Raw genomic sequence first — 19,342 nt, forward strand, 5'->3', positions numbered from 1 at the left:
CCATCTTATAATATTTATTGAATACCACATATGTGTGATTCTGAGTTGAGCCAAGCACAGAGATCATGTCCACTTTCCTCAAGAGAGTTGTAATTTAAGCTTGGTCTGGGGAGCTACTTAAACCAGGTGTGGTTATATAAGAGTGAGGCTGCTGCCAGAAACCACACATTAATATCAGGATCCCTATTTTAGAATAAAGCCACTAATATGTTAAGCATGGATGTAGTAATGTAGCCAGGAAAGGGGAGAGCTGCCAAGGTGCCTTTTAAGGTCTAAGAATATTAAGTTTATAATTTAACCTTTCCATGTGATGGCTGGGGAAAAGAAAATGTAGGCCCACTTTTCTCCCCTCACTTCGTTCTAAATATTTTATGAAAGTTAAGACAATTATCTCACACTAGAGTGGTACTGAGTATTCTCTTCCTCTTCACGTTAAAGGATCACTACTTTTATGATTCTCTTCCTGCATGCCAGGGCAAAACATTCTGATATTACTTAAGTTTCTCTTTTATTCTCTTATGAATTTGTATAAAACTTGTATAGATTACCCAAGGCACTAGAGTTGACCCCAGAAAATTTAGTTCAAAGTCTGGATTTTTCTGAGTAACCCAACCTTTGGCATTGTGTCAAACCAATAGCTTAAGAAGTGATTGGATTTCTTAGTTTCCATTCAATTTTTTTTTTAAGTTGATGTTTTAAAGGCAGATTTTTCAATATAAAAGGAAGAGTTTACCTAATACTTTTTTAAAAAATTTGCCTTTCCTACATGGAAAGCTACTGATAGCCTAAGATGAAGGACTTTGATTTATATAACTCTATCATTTAAAAATTTTTAAGAGCAATGCAATCAATGTAGTAAGTAGAAAATAATAATGATTTTGTTTAAATGTGACATTATACATTTACACTTTTAAATTGCGAAGTATCCCATATGATTTTGGAATACACTTAATCTTGATACAATCCACTGAATTCGATAACCTGTAACAGCAGGAAAAAGAACTGTGTGTTCTGTACCTAAACACAGCAAATGTTCAAAAACATTCAAAATTTGTATATCATCTCAAAGTTCACTTTAAAAATATTTTTTGAGTAATAGTGCATGTGTTTTTTAAAGTTTATTTATGTATCAACTTCAGTCAGAAATTTCACCAGTAATACTACACAACTCAACTACAGTAGGACCTTAAAAAATGTTTGCTCAAGCACCTGCAGGGCACTGATATTAAATATACCTATAGCTGAAACTCCAGTACTTTGGCCACCTCATGCGAAGAGTTGACTCATTGGAAAAGACTCTGATGCTGGGAGGGATTGGGGGCAGGAGGAGAAGGGGACGACAGAGGATGAGATGCCTGGATGGCATCACTGACTCGATGGACATGAGTTTGAGTGACCTCTGGGAGTTGGTGATGGACAGGGAGGCCTGGCGTGCTGCGATTCATGGGGTAGCAAAGAGTCAGACATGACTGAGCGACTGATCTGATCTGATCTGATTGATCCTGCAGTGCTTTCAGAATTACTTTTTTTTAATGTCTATTTTTAATGCTAAGTGGATTAAAACAATTTAATTCCTAGAAATTGATAATATAATTATGCAGATGGGTAGAAATATGCTCTTAATAAGAATACTGAGGGAAACAGTGCCTCTTCCTGAACTCTCCTGTATAACTGAGAGTTTATTGAATTTGAATAATAGTGCTTTTCCTGAGAAGTTCAATTGATTTTTACAGGAAAAAACCCACAGATTTGAGGAATCATTTCTTTTTTTACTATGGGACTAATTTGAACTTGAAAATTAAAGGACTGCATTTTACTTACACTTTTTTATTATCTGTTTTTGAATATATTTTATCATTTACCTGCTTTAATTTGAATGAGAGTCAGATTACCTAAATGTTAATTGTCATTATAGCAATAATGAGTGTTGTGACCTCAAGTAAAACTTATGTCTTAATTTTTTATTAGTAAAAATAAAGAAGTTGACTGGATGATTTCTAAGATACCCCCCAGTTTGAAATTTTGTTATTATGAATTTGTATGGTATAAAAAAAATGTATTTTTTTTATTAGTCCAGTAATAAAATATCTCAGAATAATTTCCATAATATGTTTTTTCCTTCACATTATTAGGATAAAAACTCACATATAATTTCTCATGTGATTGATTATCAAGAGTCTGCTTTAATATTCTTTTTTTGGTCAAAGCCACTCATATAAAACTGTTAATTAAAATCAGGGGCCCAGAATATTACCTTTATTTGTGAATAGCAGTAATATTACTAATTAATATTAATAGCAGTAATATTAAGAGTTCTTTAGATTTCTGGTGCTCCATTCAAAAATAAGTTATACTGCTTTACCTGTATTATAACATTGGATTTAGTAGTATAAATAAAAATTGGATGCCTCACAATAAATTCAAAGGAGTATTTCAATAGGTGGTAACCGTACTACCTATGGCTGTATCTTCAGTGTCCATAGATATTCTCTTTCTTAAAATTTATTTAATCAGTGTATTAAGTTGACTTACAATGTTGTGTTAATTTCTGCTGTACAGCAAAGTGATTCAGTTATACATATATATATATATATACACATACATACATACATTCTTTTTCCTATCTTTCTCTATTATGGTTTATCACAGGATATTGAATATAGTCCTGGATCATTCTTATATCTATTCTTCAGAACTTGTATTTAACACTTCTTTGTTTCTTAGTGGAAAAAAAAACCAATTGCACAAGAAATTTACCTTATTAGACATATATCCACAGTTCAATAAGCTGTTCAACCGCTAAGGCCTAATGAACAACAGCCCTCCATAGTACATAAGAAAATTAAATAGAGTCACAGCAAGGAAAATTTATGTCCCTTAAAAGTCTCCCATCTCTGAAACTTCGGGGTGATGACAGTGTCGCTGTCAGTTGTGGTAGTGGTTGCCCTGGTGTCTACATTTTTTCAAAGAACCTTAAACTGTACCCTGAAAACTGATGCTTGTTATTGACTGTAAATGATACCTCAATGAAGTTGATTAAGGGGAAAAAAAATAACTCTTTTAGAGGCTGATAATCAGACAAAAGGGCTTCCTAGGTGTATGAGTGGTAAAAAACCCACCTGCCAATACAGGAGCCATGGGTTCAGTCTCTGGGTCGGAAAGGTCCCTGAAGAAGGAAATACTGCAGATCCCACGCCAGTATTCTTGCCTGGGAAATCCCATGGGCAGAGGAGCCTGGCAGGCTACAGTTCATGGGGTCATAAAAGAGTCAGACAGGACTTAGCAACTAAACAACAACAACAACAACAAATCAGACAAAAATGGAAGTCAGGTCTGAGTTTTTAATCTCAGGAAGAAACCCTATTACTTCAGGGAACTCTTGAAACCTCTGTTTCTACCTTATCCAGTGGGCTGATTAGTGAAGGTAAATTACTTTTTTTCGTTCCTACCCTGCAGCAAAATAAAGGTAACATGGTGACAGACTTGCTTGCTTTGAGAAGCTGACGGGGGACTTCCCTGGTGGTCCAGTGGGTAAGACACCACGCTTCCACTGCAGGGGGCATGAGTTCAATCCCTGGTCAGGGAACTGGGTCCCACATGCCACCATGACACAGCCAAAACCAAAACTCACAGAAGCTGCAAAAATGTTGCCCTAAAATAATGTACGTATAGAAAAGGCACACCCTTTCAGGGGCTTCAAAGCGTTCCCTTTCTAGCTCATCTGTGAAACCCTAGTGAAGAACACTGCCTGAATGTTTTAAGGTGAACCCAAAGTAGTAGGTAAGGGTAGATGAGGAAAAGGTAGCATGGTTTTTATCACCTACCTGTGTGTGCTAGGCAGTGAGAACACACTGTACAGAAGGAAGGCAACCCTTGCCCTAGGGGAACTCCTAATAGTTGAAATGTAGACACTTAGTCACAGTTAAAGATTATGGTCTTATCAGTACCAAAAGTCTGCTTACTTATCAAGGAGCACACTAACTTTGTTGTTACTAGTTCATAGCTTATCTGGAAACCCATCACTTGAAGATTTTGCTGCCAAAATGATCTCACACCTGGGATTATAATTATTGTGCTTGTTATTCTGCTTTTTTTTTTTTCCTCCCTTCTACTCCTCTCTCTCCTCCTCCATCTTTCTCTTCCACTCTCCATCTCACTTTTCCTTTCTCCTCTTTCCCTTTCCTTGTTGTTTGTTTTGCCTCTTTTATCTCTTCCTTCTGTCTTCCCTCCCTCTCTTCCTTGCCTCTGTCTTCTTTTCTCCCTGTCTTCCTTAAGCTCTCCTTTCTCTACATTTCATCCCCTCAGTGTTCCTGTCTAGGTGAGTAGTTCATGTGCAGGAAAAACTCTGCATTCAGTCAGCATGGGTTAGAATTATCAACCCATCCTTTTGTATTGCCATCATGAAATACCTGATGAAGTGTATAGATATTAACATCATATGAATTAGTTTTAGTTTCCAGAGGCTTAGAAGTGCAGGATCTTCCAGGGCCTGATATCACTAAGGGGCCCTTGCCATTGCTCATGTTTGCTTACTTGCTCCTGCTTTATTGCAAATTAAGCCTGGAAAGAAGAAAGAATGTAGCTATGATTATTGCCTCAATTGGCCCTTTTCCTTTCCCTTCTGTTTCCTACCTGTAGAGGGTCTCTTCGTGACCCACTGAGTGTTGGCCATCCTGGCATGCCCACCATCAATGGTGGGATGAAGGCTTTGGTCTCACCTAGGAATGAATCCTCCATCCTGCTTCCCAGAGAGACTCCCATCAAGGCTGAGCTCAAAACCCCATGCTGATATCCATAGAATCACTCTTAATGACCGTCAGTGATAAAATGTTTATATTTATCACTGAACACAAATCTATTTTTCTTCCCTCTGAATTGGGCTGCTCACTAGCTGTTCTATCTCAGTGCAAGCTTTTTTCCAAATAGACTCAGTGCATGATGATGCTGAGTTGCATGGCCTGCCTGAATTTCACCTTGTGATTAATAGTTATTCAACCAATGGCCCTGCTAATTGATTTCACCCATCCTTTCACAGAACCACGATGGCAGTATCGACTTCCGAGAGTATGTAATTGGCCTGGCTGTCTTGTGCAACCCCGCCAACACAGAGGAGATCATCCAGGTGGCATTTAAGGTACTGTCAGCCCCACTGAAAGCATCTAGATCTGTCTCATAAACAAGTGTTGACTCTAAGTGTATTATTTGAAAATCAGTTCATCCATTACAAGTGTTTATAGATTTGCTGTGACATGAACACGAGAATAATGTGATTAAGACAATCGCTACTGAGAATAAAGAAAACACAAGCATCCGTTTAAGCAAAAAAAAAGTCTTTGGAAGCAGCCCAGTTAGCAGCATCGAGATTGAAGAGCAGGTGATTTAATAAATTAGCTTAAAGATTATTTCTTTTCAGCCTCCCTATTTGGGAGCCCCAAAGTGAGGTTTATAAATAAACACGACCTGTCTCTTGTCATCCTAGTTTGCCATGCAGAAAGTTTTGATCCATCCTTATTTTCTCACTCTATGTGTCAGAGATGTTTTTGGCGATCTTTTCCTGATGAAGTTTATTTTGTTGTGGTGGTATCAAGTGATAAGAGTCCACATACATGACTCAGAAGACACATAGTAAGATCAAGTTTTGATTTTACTTGAGAACAGAGCATGTATGATTAGAATTCGGAAAGGAACATCCCATTCAAATACAAATTAGATGAAGCACCTTTCATCTGTACCATGATGTCTTGGATTTCCACCCTGTATGTTTCCTGTTGTATCATATATATTGTCATAGCAGGACAGGGGATTAGGGGGCAATGAATAAAATCCATGTCCCCCATCCCCAGCAGAACTTAATGGAGGTTTAAATGATGAGAACTCAGATTTCATTTATCACTTATATGTGCAAAAAGAGGGGAAGAATACATTCCCAAAGTATGTTTCAATTCTTTAGAGATGAAAGGTGCTTCATCTAATTTGTATTTGAATGGGATAATCATACATGCTCTGTTCTCAAGTAAAATAAAAGCTTGATTTCACTATGTGTCTTTTAAGTCGTGTATGTGGACTCTTTTATCATTCAGCCCCTTGAGTCTCTGCTTCATCCACCATATGCCTGAGGACCTTTCCCATGTCTGTTTCCTACTCTTATTTCTTCCTGATTTTCTCAGAGAAGAATATCCCACTGTGTCCTCAACAAGTGTCTTCCCTTCTATTATTCAGGAAGACTCTTCCTCCCAGAGTCCTTTCTCACGTCTTAGAGACCGTCCTGGATAGCCTCAGGAATTTCCATGTGTTTTGTCATTGACAGAGAGCCCCCAAGTTGACTTTTTATTTCAGATTGTTTTCAACAGAATTAACTGCTGGGTCTATAAAGAACCTAAGAGGCTGATGCTTAGCAGATGGTCACAAGGAAAGGGCCAGAACACTTTCCAAGTTGAAAACTTTTGGCTTTTACAGACTTATTCATTGTAAAACCTAAAATTATGCACATAGCTAACTTATTCCGATCCAGTTATTTCTGTTCCCGTTCTGGGATTGTCTGTGTGATTATAAGTTCAGCTGGGCAAGTGGTCACTTTGGGCTTACCAATGAAAGACCTGATAGAAAATTTGGCCCTTAATCATAGTAATTATTGTTTTTAAAGAAGTCCTGAGATTTTTCTCTAGCCTAGACCTTGGTTTTGGGGGTGGAGAGGTAGGGAAAGGAAAGGAGAACTTAAAACTATAATTAGCTCTTTTTTTTCAGTAAGGCAAGTGTCACGCTTTATTTTGGTTATTTTTTTAACCTTCTCAAGGGTGTTTGATGTTTTTGAAAATGATTTTGGCAGGCTTCTATGTTTTTCATTTAGCAGTATCATTTTATATATACAGGATCCCTTCTCATCCTTCTATTTGAGTAATGCTTCACAGTTAACTGCCCATCTTTGATCATATTTCATCACCATGGTGACCTTTAGAGGTAGAATATTAGTCAGCATTCTTCAGTCATTAGCAGTAGACTGGCTGAGGAATCAGTTGTGAGGACAACAAGCAGGCCCCTGGGAAGACCCTGAAGCAGGCAGCTCCAGAGGTCCCAGCTGCGGGAACTGCTCTACGTCTCCCTTGGGCACTGCTGTCAGAGAGACAAACTCCAAACTCTGTTCATCATTCAGATGCCAGGCAGGGTCCTGGTGGTCTTGAACCATGGGCTTGCTAGGGAAGACAGGATGTTTTGATTCAGAGCCAAGTTTACTCTACCCAGCAAGGATCTCATTTAAAAATTGATGGAGAGGTCAAAAGCTTTACAGGCAAGCAAAAGTTAAGAGAATTCAGCACTACCAAATAAGCTTTACAAACAAATGCTATAGGGACTTCTATAGGAAGGAAACACAAGAGAAGGAAAAGACCTACAAAAACAAAACCAAAACAATTAAGAAAATACCAATAGGAACATATATATCAATAAGTACTTTAAATGTAAATGGATTAAATGCTCCAACCAAAATACACAGACTGGCTGAATGGATACAGAATCCTGCAGCATTCTGTGCACTGAGGAGAGAGCACTCCCCCATTCTCCAAGGAAACTGGGGTGTTAAACCTTCTACCAGAGCCCAGAGGATGGGATTTACCTGAGATCTGGGAACTGTGTAGCAAAGAGACTATTGGGAACATGAGGAATTGAGAGAAATGGAGGGGTATTATGGGGTCGTTGTGGCAAAATGTCCTTTGTCACAACAACTGTGATAGGAAGTAAAAGCCCCAGGATGGATGTGTGAAGGGAACTTATACAGAAGAGAGAGCCGTCAAAGAACCAAATGTGGCAGGAATTTAGACGATTTGATGAGTTGGTGAGAATTGTTTAGGAATGGAAGATTTTTATAGAAAACTTAGAATTTATGGGAGTGGGGTGTGTGACAACCTGGCTGTTCATGTCTGAAGTCTGAGGCCCATAAAGAGCCCTGGGGCTACCATTTGTAAAAACAAATGCTAATGCACTTTGTACTTTCCAACTGTCTTATCCTCCATTCAGGGGCTCAATGTAGGAAGTGGACTAGGAGTCTGTGTCTTCTCATCAAGGGACAGGAAATCACAACTTCAAATTCTGTTTTTCTCCTCCCACCCTAGTGGATGATTAAAGCACTATTCAGTATTTGCTTGTTGTTCATTTCTCGATTATCACACCTTACCCTATGCCTGTTTTTGATTATGTGTTTAGTCAGAAGTGGATACCTTAACAGCAGGAGCTCTAGATATTATCTGCCTGCCTCTGAGTGCCAGCTTGACCACCGACAAGCTCTGTGACCTTGGGAAAGTTGCCTGGCTTCCGTGTTCCTCAGCTTTCTCATCTGTGAGATAGGACTAATAACAACCCCTCCCTACATAAGACTCATTAGGGGAGACTGTCATCAGGGTTAAATGAGTGTGTAAAGGGATTTGAACATGTTGGATCAGTGCCGGCAAAGAGTTAGTGTTGATATCATTTAAAAAATGTGAATACCCTGGAGAAGATTTTGAATATGACATATCAACTATCCCTGATTTGCAACTTGACTTTCAGTGTATCCCACCCTTTCCCCTCTGCCTATAAACATATTCAGTCTCTCCCTTCCTGTAGGCAGCCTCCTTTTGTGCATGGTTGTTACCCCATTTCTCTCCTGCCCTTTATCCATAATTTCTTTTTAAAGTAATTATTTATTTTTGGCTGTGCTGGGTCTTTGTCACTGAGCAGGCTTTTCTCTAGTTGCAGAGAACAGGAGCTACTCTCTAGTTGCAGCGTGTGGGCTTCTCATTGTGGTGGCTTCTCTTGTTGTGGAGCACAGACTCTAGTGTGAGCGGCCTTCAGTAGTTGTGGCATGTGGGATCTTCCCAGACCAGGGATCAAACAGGAAAAACAGGAGTCTGGGGTGGAGAAGCAGGAAGGGCAGGAAATGAGAATTTATAAGGAAGCAAAAACAGAACTTGCATATCAGTTTGAGGTCTGTAGTGCTGGAAAAGAAGGAGCCAGTGGTGGCTGAGGTGTTCTGGCTTGAGCAAATGGGTAAAAGTGAGTTATGTTACCCACTGGTATCCCAGGCATTGCAAGGTAGATTCTTAACTACTGGACCACCAGGGAAGCCCTCCATAATTTCTTAAAAGAAGAACCCATGCCTTTGCCTCCATCAGTTCAGTTCAGTTCAGTTCAGTCGCTCAGTCGTGTCCGACTCTTCACGACCCCATGAATTGCAGCACGCCAGGCCTCCCTGTTCATCACCAACTCCCGGAGTTCACTCAGACTCACGTCCATCAAGTTGGTGATGCCATCCAGCCATCTCATCCTCTGTCGTCCCTTTCTCCTCCTGACCCCAATCCCTCCCAGCATCAGAGACTTTCCAATGAGTCAGCTCTTTGCATGAGGTGGCCAAAGTACTGAAGTTTCAGCTTTAGCATCATTCTTTCCAAAGAAATCCCAGGGCTGATCTTCAGAATGGACTGGTTGGATCATCTATTCATTCCTTGACTCCCATTACCATCTGTCATCAGGATCTCCTAATTGCCAAATCCAGCAAACCTCTTTGCTACCTTGCTTCCAATGGCATTTTACTGTGTTGGCCATTACCACAGTCAGAGTTTCTTCCTCTTTCCTAAAAACCTCCCCTAGCTTCCAAGATGCATGTTCTTTCTTTCTGCTTCTCCATCTCTCTGACTGCTTTTGTTATTGTTGTTTTTGCTGGCTCCTCTTTCCTGCACACACCTCTACTCTTAGTTTCCAGGACTCTGCCTTACTTTGTGCATTTTCCACAGAGAAGCTCAAACACACTTAGAGTTTCAGTTCTTAACTGAATTCATATCTCACAGCTCATCATTCTCCTGTGCTGATGTGCTAGACTTTACTTCTAACTGACACTTCTGATTCAAATTTATCTCTCCAGGTCTAACCCTTGATCTCATTGGGTACCTGCTCTCCCACTCTGGGTAACATAATGTTTTCACCCCTTGCTCAAGTCGGAACACCTCGGCCATCGCTGGCTCCTTATTTTCTATCACTGCAGACCTCTAACTGAAATGCAAGTCCCACCTTTGTTTCCTTATAAATTCTCTCTTCCTGCCCTTCATGCTTCTCCACCCAAGACTCTTAATTTTTTTTCTTGTCTCATAGACTCAATGGATATTAGTTTGAGCAAACACCAGGAAATACTGAAGGACAGGCAGCCTGGAAGTCCAAGGACAGGCAGTCCATGGGGTTGCAAAGAGTTGGACCTGGCTTAGCAATTGAACAAGAACAGAAGTCTTTTCAACCTTCTGCCTCCAATCCATCCTCCACCCTCTTCCTTAGAGAGCTCCCTCAGTTCACAGTCGATCACGCCACAGGCCTTCCCATCATCATCCTGAAGGGTTAGATGATACACTATGATCTGATTCTTGGTTGTCTTTCTCTCTCCTGACTCGAGCCCCAAGCAATCACCTACCAATATCTATATATTCCTTGCATATTCCTTGTATATTTTCTTCATGTTTTAAGACCCAACTCAAATGTCATAAAGCCTTTCCTGACCTCTCCAGCTAGGATTCATCTCATTCTACAGAGGACCCCCATGTGCTTCTGTGCTTACTGTGGTTATAGCCCCTATTTTATTTTTATTTCTTTCTACCACTAAACTCTAAGTATTGTGAAGGCAGCAGAGATCATACATATGGACATATATCCCAAGCCCCTGGCACAGTGAATGTCTGAATTACTAAAGAATTTATTTTCCAAGATTATTCCATACTGTCATTGCTCTGGAGGAGCTCGTTCTTAGGCTTTGTTTTCTTTTTCCTTCAGCTCTTTGATGTTGATGAGGATGGCTTCATAACAGAGGAAGAGTTCTCCACCATCCTGCAGGCTTCCCTTGGAGTGCCTGACCTTGATGTTTCTGGTCTCTTCAAGGAAATAGCCCAGGGGGATTCTGTCTCCTATGGTGAGTAGGCAGTTTGGCTCCTGATTCAGTGTATGAGGAGGGCATGCAGACTATGACTGACCCTCATACAAGTGTTGTTTCCCTCCTCTAATATGTTAATGATAGAAATAATAGTAACAATGATGATGATAGCAATAATAGTAGTAGTGGTGTAATGGTAGAAGCTAATTATTGGGAAATTACCATATGCTAAGCACTCTTCAAACATTTTATATATATTAATTCATTTATTCTTTACAGCATGCCTATTCAATCAGTACTCTTCATTATTCTTATGTTATCAAGATGCGAAGAATCTAAGTGACTTATCTAAGATCATTCACCAGAAAATGTCAGAGTTGTAGCCACAGTAGAGGGATACAGGCTGGGGGACCCACAGTAATAATAACAGTAATTAAACCGTCTATTAATGTTTCCTGTTAGTAGCTTAGGTGAGCTTTCGCATTCATTATATCATGTCACGTTGATGGCACCCCTGTGAGGGAGGGACTATCATGGAGGAAGACCTTGAGGCCAGACGGCAGGTCTGTCCACCAGCTTTTCTCCTGATGACTCAAGTCCATGCATTAAAATAAGTGCCCTTGGGACTTCCCTGGCAATCCAGTAGTTAAGACTCTGCACTTCCAAGGCAGAGGATGCAGGTTCGATCCCTGATTGGGGAACTGAGACCCCTCATGCCTCATGATGTGGCCAAAAAATAAAAACAAATAAAATTAAATAAAAACAAAAATTTAAAAATAAGTCCTGTAAGGGATGAAGGGATGGTTCATCAGTTTCCATGTATTTCATAATGTTCTTAGGAAACACAACTTGGTGGATCTTTGATGTGGTCATAGACATGGCTTATCTTCCCCAGTCTTCTCTGGTGGGCTGGAGGAGGATTCCTCTTGAATGCCTTTTTCCTTCTGGTGCTCAAAGAGTCTCTGCCTGATAACTTTCATTGGATGGGGGCTTTAGATCACATACTACGCTTACTCTCTGTTTTTAATTACTGTCATTTGGCTATCTTTTCTTCTATTTTAGATAATTAAATGCCTAGGGCACTTACTCAAAGTTCATTAAAAAAAAAAAAAGAAAGAATAAAATGGAAAGTGTATACTGATGTAAAACTTAAAGAGTCATAAACCTCATGTGTACTAATTCTCTGGCCATTTTCATTGCATAATTAAAACTGTATTACTCCAAGCTACCATTTTTTTTTTTTTTAGTATTCTTTTTAATTTTTTTTTGATGTTGACCATTTTCAAAGTCTTTATTTAATTTGTTACAATATTACTTGTTTTATGCTTTGACTTTTTTGGCCTCAAGGCATGAGGGATCTTAGCTCCCCTGCTGCTGCTACTGCTGCTAAGTTGCTTCAGTCGTGTCCAACTCTGTGCAACCCCATGGACTGCAGCCTACCAGGCTCCTCCGTCCATGGGATTTTCCAGGCAAGAGTACTGGAGTGGGGTGCCATTAGCTCCCCTATCAGGGATCAAACCCGCATCCCCTGCATTGGAAGATGAAGTCTTAACCACTGGACCACAAAGAAGTCTCAAAGCTACCAAATTTTGAAAAACTATTTTGAATTATTATTTCAATGGAAGCTAATCCTGAGAATTACTTGTAGGTAGTCATATGTTTACCTGTTGATTTTAATATTTTTTTTATAGAAATATACTTTATTTTTTTTGGAGTTCAATACTTTTCTTTTTAGAATACAAAGAATATCTCCTCTTCCCCAATATTAGGCAAGCCCACTTTTTTTTTTTTTTTTTGCAGGAACATTTGAGGTATTTAAATATGATTTTATGAAAGAGTAGGTATAAAAATTTATCATGAATGTGGCCATTTACATTATTTAAATATGATCATTTAAGTTTTTATTCTTGGTTTTCCTTTAGCAAAATGAATGCCCAAATTCTACTTATCACCAGTTCATAGCACTTCTAGAAATGAGTTACTCTTTAATGCCACTGGCATCCCCAAAGAAGACAGAGACCTTCATCTTCTGACCAGAGCACAAGTCTTAAAATTAAAGCTCATGGTTTCTGTAGATCAACTCTCCTGCCTATGTATCTTAGAAATCACTTAATGTCTACTTTACCTCCATCACTGAAATAGACTCATGCAGATAAGTCTTTATTTTGGGTGTTAAGAAAGAATAATTAATAGCTTACCTGATTTGGAAATATAAAGTCTATTAATACAAAATAATGTTGTAATTACAGAGAATGATCTGGGCTCAATCTGGTGACTTCCTCATCACTAAGACCTGTCTATATCATCAAGAATTGCTAGGTACTCTAATGTGCCATGAAGTAGACACTTGGTTATAGGAGGATTTTTTTTAATCGATAGAAATAGGATATTGGGTTAAAAGCCTTTTATTAGAGAGTCAAATAGCAGGCTTATTCAAAGACCAGGCTTCCTTTGCTATATAAGTTCAATAAAGCTTTCTCCATCCTAACAGAAAAGGAGAGAGAAATTTCAAAGTTGAGGGAAGCATCATATTTCAGAAACTATTAGGGGCTTAAGGTTCAAATTCTGATGGTTAATTTAGTAAGTTAATTTCTATACTCTACCTATGTCGCAAATCAAAACACCTGAGATAAAAGGAGGCCCATGACTGAGGGGTCTTGTGATATGATTATTCTATATTGTACACTCTACTTGTTCTTACTGATCATAAGTCAGGCAGGGCTCACCTTTTCAACATGGTTCATTTCTTTACCAGTTTTAAAGGTTAAAATCATTTTAAAAGTCAGTAATAGAAAGTCCTGGGCTTCCCTGGTGGCTCAGCTGGTAAAGAACCTGCCTGCAATGCAAGAGACCTGGGTTCCATCCCTGGGTTGGGAAGATCCCCTGGAGGAGGGCATGGCAACCCACTCTAGTATTCTTGCCTGGAGAATTCCCATGGATAGAGAAGCCTGGTGGGCTACAGTCCATGGGGTAGCAAAGAGTTGGACACGACTGAGTGACTAAGCACAGCACAGCACAATAGAAAGTCTTGGAGAATAAATTTTTAAACATTTTTTATTACAGAGAAATAGTAAAATTATATATAACAATAAAACATAATCATGGAGCATAATGAAGGTTTATAAATGAACACTTGTGTACTACCACTCAGATCAAGAAATAGAATTTTTCAGTAACTCTAGAAGCCTCCATGCACCCCTTCCAAAAATACAACCCCTTCCTCTGTCTTAAAGGAGGGAACTGCTGACCTGACTTAAAAAGGAATCTCTGCCTGCTTTGCTTTAGCATCTCGCCACAAAAGTACAAATTTTAAATATATTTTAGTTTTGCCTAAGTTTTTGAACTTTGCATAGTAGCCTCATACCACATGTGTTCTTGTGTATTTGGCTTTTTTCATTCGACATTATGGTTTTAAGATTTATCCACATTGTTACAACACAGCTAATCATTCATCTTCATTGCTGTACAGCATTATGTTCTCTGAATATGCCAGGATTTATTTTTCCATTTCAACTGTTAACAAACATTTGAATTGTTTCCATTTTTCACCTATTATGAATAACATTGCTGTGACTATTCTCATGCATGTCTCCCAGAATACAGTATGCACAAATCCTCTAGCTTATTTATCTGAGAATCAAGTATGCATATCTTCAACTTGACTAGATAATGGAAAAAACTATCTGCCAAAGCTGTTGTATAATTTATAAGGGTTGAGTAATAGACTTTTGCAATCATTATATTATTAAGATCATGTGTTAATCTGCATCATGCCAAAAGAAGATTCATCTCAATTTATTGAATTTTTTTTCTACTCTTTTAGAGGAATTTAAAAGTTTTGCCCTAAAGCATCCAGAATACGCTAAGATATTTACAACCTACTTAGATCTCCAGACGTGCCATGTGTTTTCATTGCCAAAAGAAGTCCAAGCAACTCCCTCAGTTGTAAGTAATAAAGTCAGCCCTGAAAGTCATGAAGAAAGTACCTCAGATAAAAAGGACGACTGAAAACAAATATTCCTAATAAGGAAACCACGGTGGCTTTTATTTGAAATTTCAAAGGCATGTATTGGTAGTATTTTACTTGTGATTGAGTAAGGATGATGTTTAAAATAGATAGCTTTTTTATAAAAATGATAGATTTTTCTTTATTGAAAGGCTTCTATTCACATGTATTTATCAATATTCCTTTTCTTTTATATAATATTTTGCTATACTGATTGGCTTACTGGTGAGAAAGGTATTTTTATGGATTTTCCAGGTTAGTTTGCATATCCAAATAAATGAAATGACCTCCCTTGTTTACTGAGGAGCATTAATCAACACTGTAAAAAAAATTTTAAGTATAAACACTTTTTCATCTACCTTCCTCTAAAGAAATAAGGTTGTATTCTGTTAACTCTAGTTTCTTCCCATTCTGGAAATAAGAATGAAGAGCCTGAGGAATGTTGCATAATTTTATACCTTTAATTTCACAGATTCATCTCTTCCATTTGTATTTCAGTTTCTTGGATCACTGAATGTGGGGGGATTGGAAGGGAGAGCTCTGTTAATTGGATCAGTTCAGTTCAGTCGCTCAGTTGTGTCTGACTCTTTGCAACCCCATGAACCGCAGCACACCAGGCCTCCCTGTCCATCACCAACTCCCAGAGTCCACCCAAACCCATGTCCATTGAGTCGGTGATGCCATCCAACCATCTCATCCTCTGTTGTCCCCTTCTCCTCCTGCTCTCAGTCTTTCCCAGAATCAGGGTCTTTTCCAATGAGTCAGCTCTTCGCATCAGGTGGCCAAAGTATTAGAGTTTCAACTTCAACATCAGTCCTTCCAATGAACACCCAGGACTGATCTCCTTTAGGATGGACTGGTTGGATCTCCTTGCAGTCCAAGGGACTCTCAAGAGTCTTCTCCAACACCACAGTTCAAAAGCATCAATTCTTCTGCACTCAGCTTTCTTCATAGTCCAACTCTCACATCCATACATGACCACTGGAAAAGCCTTGACTAGATGGACCTTTGTTGGCAAAGACTCCTTAAAAACTCATATTCTCTTGAGCATGCATCCCTATTGTTGATTTCCTTAACCATCTGCTAAGGAAATCATACCTTTTTTTGAGATCTACAGATTTAGAACTTTGTTTTAAAGACAACAACTGTGGCCAAAGGCTATGTAGGAATTGCCTTATTGAAGGTAACATTAATTGTATAATGAGAAAATAAATTGTTTGCCACAGAATTTAGTTTCATTTTAGTTGGGTAGTTTAGAATGTAGTGCTTGCCCAGTAAATGAATCAGATTTACTTTATTTTAGTGTTCTTGCCTGGAGAATCCCAGGGATGGGGGAGCCTGGTGGGCTGCCGTCTATGGGGTCGCACAGAGTCGGGCACGACTGAAGCGACTTAGCAGCAGAATTAATATATTTTACCATCTAAGTGGGAATTTTATTAAGTGTCCTCTCAAATTTGAGAAAATGAAAGTGAAAAGTGTTAGTCACTCAGTTGTGTCCAACCCTTGCGACCTCATGGACTGTAGCCCACTAGGCTCCTCTGTCCGTGGAATTCTCCAGGCAAGAATGAATACTGGAGTGGGTTGTCATTGCCTTCTCCAGGCGATATTCCTGACCCAAGGATCAAACCTGGGTCTCCTGCATTGCACACAAATTATTTAACATCTGAGAGCTTGCCTGAAATATCAACAGGAAAAATAGGAAGGTTCCAAACTATCACCAAAAGCTAGGGAATCCAAAAACCTATTTTATTAATGCAAGACCACTATTTAGTCCCCAGGCAGGAATTTAGCATTTTTTTTCCTTTAGTTTAAGCAATAATTTCCCTCAAATGCCATTTTATTAGATGTCATGCATGCTTACTAAAAAGTTTCATCCTTAAGTATATATGTATGATTGTTCGCTTTTTACATATCTTAAGCTATTTAGGGAGAAGGCAATGGCACCCCACTCCAGTACTCTTGCCTGGGAAATCCCATGGATGGAGGAGCCTGGTAGGCTACAGTCCATGGGGTCACTAAGAGTCGGACACGACTGAGTGACTTCACTTTCATTTTTCACTTTCATGCATTGGAGAAGGAAATGGCAACCGACTCCAGTGTTCTTGCCTGGAGAATCCCAGGAACAGAGGAGCCTGGTGGGCTTCCGTCTATGGGGTCGCACAGAGTCAGATGCGACTTAGTAGTAGTAGCAGCAGCAAGCTATTTAGACAAAGAATGGAATGAGCTGAAAGCAATTGCTTAAGTAATTAGGAAAGTACATCTTTATAATATTGTTTATCACATGGAATTGAATATATATAATACTCAGGTACCCTGATTTTTATCATGGAAAAGTCACTTGTTAATCCCATTAATCATGAAAAAGTAGCATTTTAAATTACAAGCTTTCTATGAGGCTCTTGAAAGTGATCCCATTGTTTTACTGTTTTAGAGTAATATTTATGTTCTTTAATTCCACTTCTGCCAATGTACTATTTCTCTTTTATTATGTTACTGAACAAACTTACTACATAAAATTCTTGGCAATTAAAAATTCTGGTTTTGCCATTTTTGTCTCAAACGTAATATACTTTTTTAATATGGTTTGAATGTAAGTTTGTATATTTGTGAATGTGATCAATTTTGTTTGCATTTAAGCCTTATTAAATATCACACATAATTTTACTCTAATAAATGACTCAAATTTTAGCCAAAGCAGCAATAGTATTCCTAAAGTTGACTTTTGACTGATGGAGTGTATGTAATAACACAAGTTATTACTGTTAGTATTACTACCAACTAGGCCTCTGCTTTTATGTCATCTAAACAAAGATTTTCTTCAAAGCGGCTCTTCTCTTAGAATTTAAAGTTAAGCAATTAAATTTCATTAAATCAGTTAAATGCACTGTGCTTTTATATAATAGTTTGAAAGACCCAAGTTACTCTTTGAAATGAGAAATACTAGATCCTAAGACTTATACACCATAAAACTTTCGATCAGAACAGTTCTGTTGAAGGATAACGACACACTGAATGTTTACAGAGCAAGTTGCTTGCTTTATGTATATTTAATTATCTTCTGCCACTGTTTTTAGAGTCTTGCAAGGCTGAATAGGATCGCTAGCAGTGCTACCTCTAATGGAGACTTAAAAGAGCCCCTTTTAGAAGACGTATGGTGTGCTATCTGTATGAAGCACGGCAGTATGGATATCTGATTCTCAGACTCAGGAACTCTCCCTATCAGACTGTTACAAATGCAAGGTGGTTAGTTGGTAGCAGTTAATTGATATACCACTGACTCTATTAGAATACATGGGCTCCTCACCACAAAGGTCCTTATGGAATCCTTATAAGGGTATCACTACAGAGGATAAAAAGATACTAGTAAGAAGCCCTTTCCTAGGAATGCAGATGTATTTATAATTCTTATTTTCTTTTCTGTTCACTTGGATTGACTTTGCCATTTTTTTGCTCAGTTGTTAGACCAGAGTATTCTGTCAATGCCATGCTGTGAGTTGATAGAGGGGAAAGGCCGTCATGAAGTTCTTAACATATATCCAACATACATGTCTTGTATACATATCATTAACAATGTATATGCTATTTATATCCTACTATTCCACTTGCAATGTAACATTTTCCAGTATCCTTAAACTCTGGAAATGTAAATTTTAAAATGTATGCCTAAGTTCCCTTCAGATAACTGTAACATAATCATGTGATCATACTTCAGATTTTGAAACTATGAGTTTCATTTTCATCTTGGGACTATTAAAAATAACCAATTCTATATTCCATGATAAGTTTTGAATTATGAATAGTTTGCTAAGGGGCTTATTTATACTTTCTGAATTCTAAAGTGAAAAATTTCCTAAAGATTTTACAATTATTAACTTTATTTTAAACTAATTTCATTACAGGAAAAAATTGAATTATTATCCTAGATACCCTAGAGTAATTCTAACTTCACGTAGTAGTTTACACGTTCATATCTTTTAAAGGTAAGTAGGCTTCATCTTTTTAAGAGAATTTTTCCCTTTGTGAAAGTAACAGACTTACTAATTATTACAATAAGTAATAATAATACCAATTTGGAGTCCTTACTATGTATCAGGCATTATGCTAAGTGATTTACAGGCAAATACACACTTAAACACTCAATGAAGCAAAGGTATTGTTGTCCCTAGTTTTATTAAGCAAAATTGAGAACTACCCCTAAGTCATTCATTAAATGATAGAGCTTGCAATTAAACCCAATTTTGTCTTGATTCCAAAGGTCATGCTTCCAATAATTTACATAAAGTAGTAAAGCTGCCTGATTTATAAAATTTATAGGTTGAGCATCTGCCATTTATTTTCATCCTTGTGGGAAATTTTGACTTAGTTCTTAAAGAGAAACAGAGGTGGTTCAGAATGGTTCCTTCCAAGCAGTGGCTGAGAAAGATTGGCGAACCACAGCCTACCCAAGGAAACCCTCC

The 19,342-nt window shown here is 38.3% G+C and overlaps 1 protein-coding gene across 2 annotated transcripts in view; it reads left to right on the top strand.

Moving 5' to 3' along the window:
- The window catches only part of LPCAT2 (lysophosphatidylcholine acyltransferase 2), a 67,730-nt gene extending 49,074 nt beyond the window's left edge, over nucleotides 1–18,656 (top strand). The window contains exons 8-10 of one of the 2 annotated variants that reach the window (XM_015475738.3): nucleotides 5,036–5,134; nucleotides 10,783–10,918; nucleotides 14,703–18,656. In XM_015475738.3, coding sequence (XP_015331224.1) covers nucleotides 5,036–5,134; nucleotides 10,783–10,918; nucleotides 14,703–14,887 — 420 coding nt within the window. In that variant the 3' untranslated portion in view covers nucleotides 14,888–18,656. The remainder of the gene's footprint in view (nucleotides 1–5,035; nucleotides 5,135–10,782; nucleotides 10,919–14,702) is intronic. The other variant, NM_001205797.1, reaches the window with a different exon arrangement.
- Nucleotides 18,657–19,342: the final 686 nt, after the last annotated feature.

The sequence above is a fragment of the Bos taurus genome, chromosome 18 (genome assembly GCF_002263795.3).
Source record: "Bos taurus isolate L1 Dominette 01449 registration number 42190680 breed Hereford chromosome 18, ARS-UCD2.0, whole genome shotgun sequence".
Lineage (NCBI taxonomy): Eukaryota > Metazoa > Chordata > Mammalia > Artiodactyla > Bovidae > Bos > Bos taurus.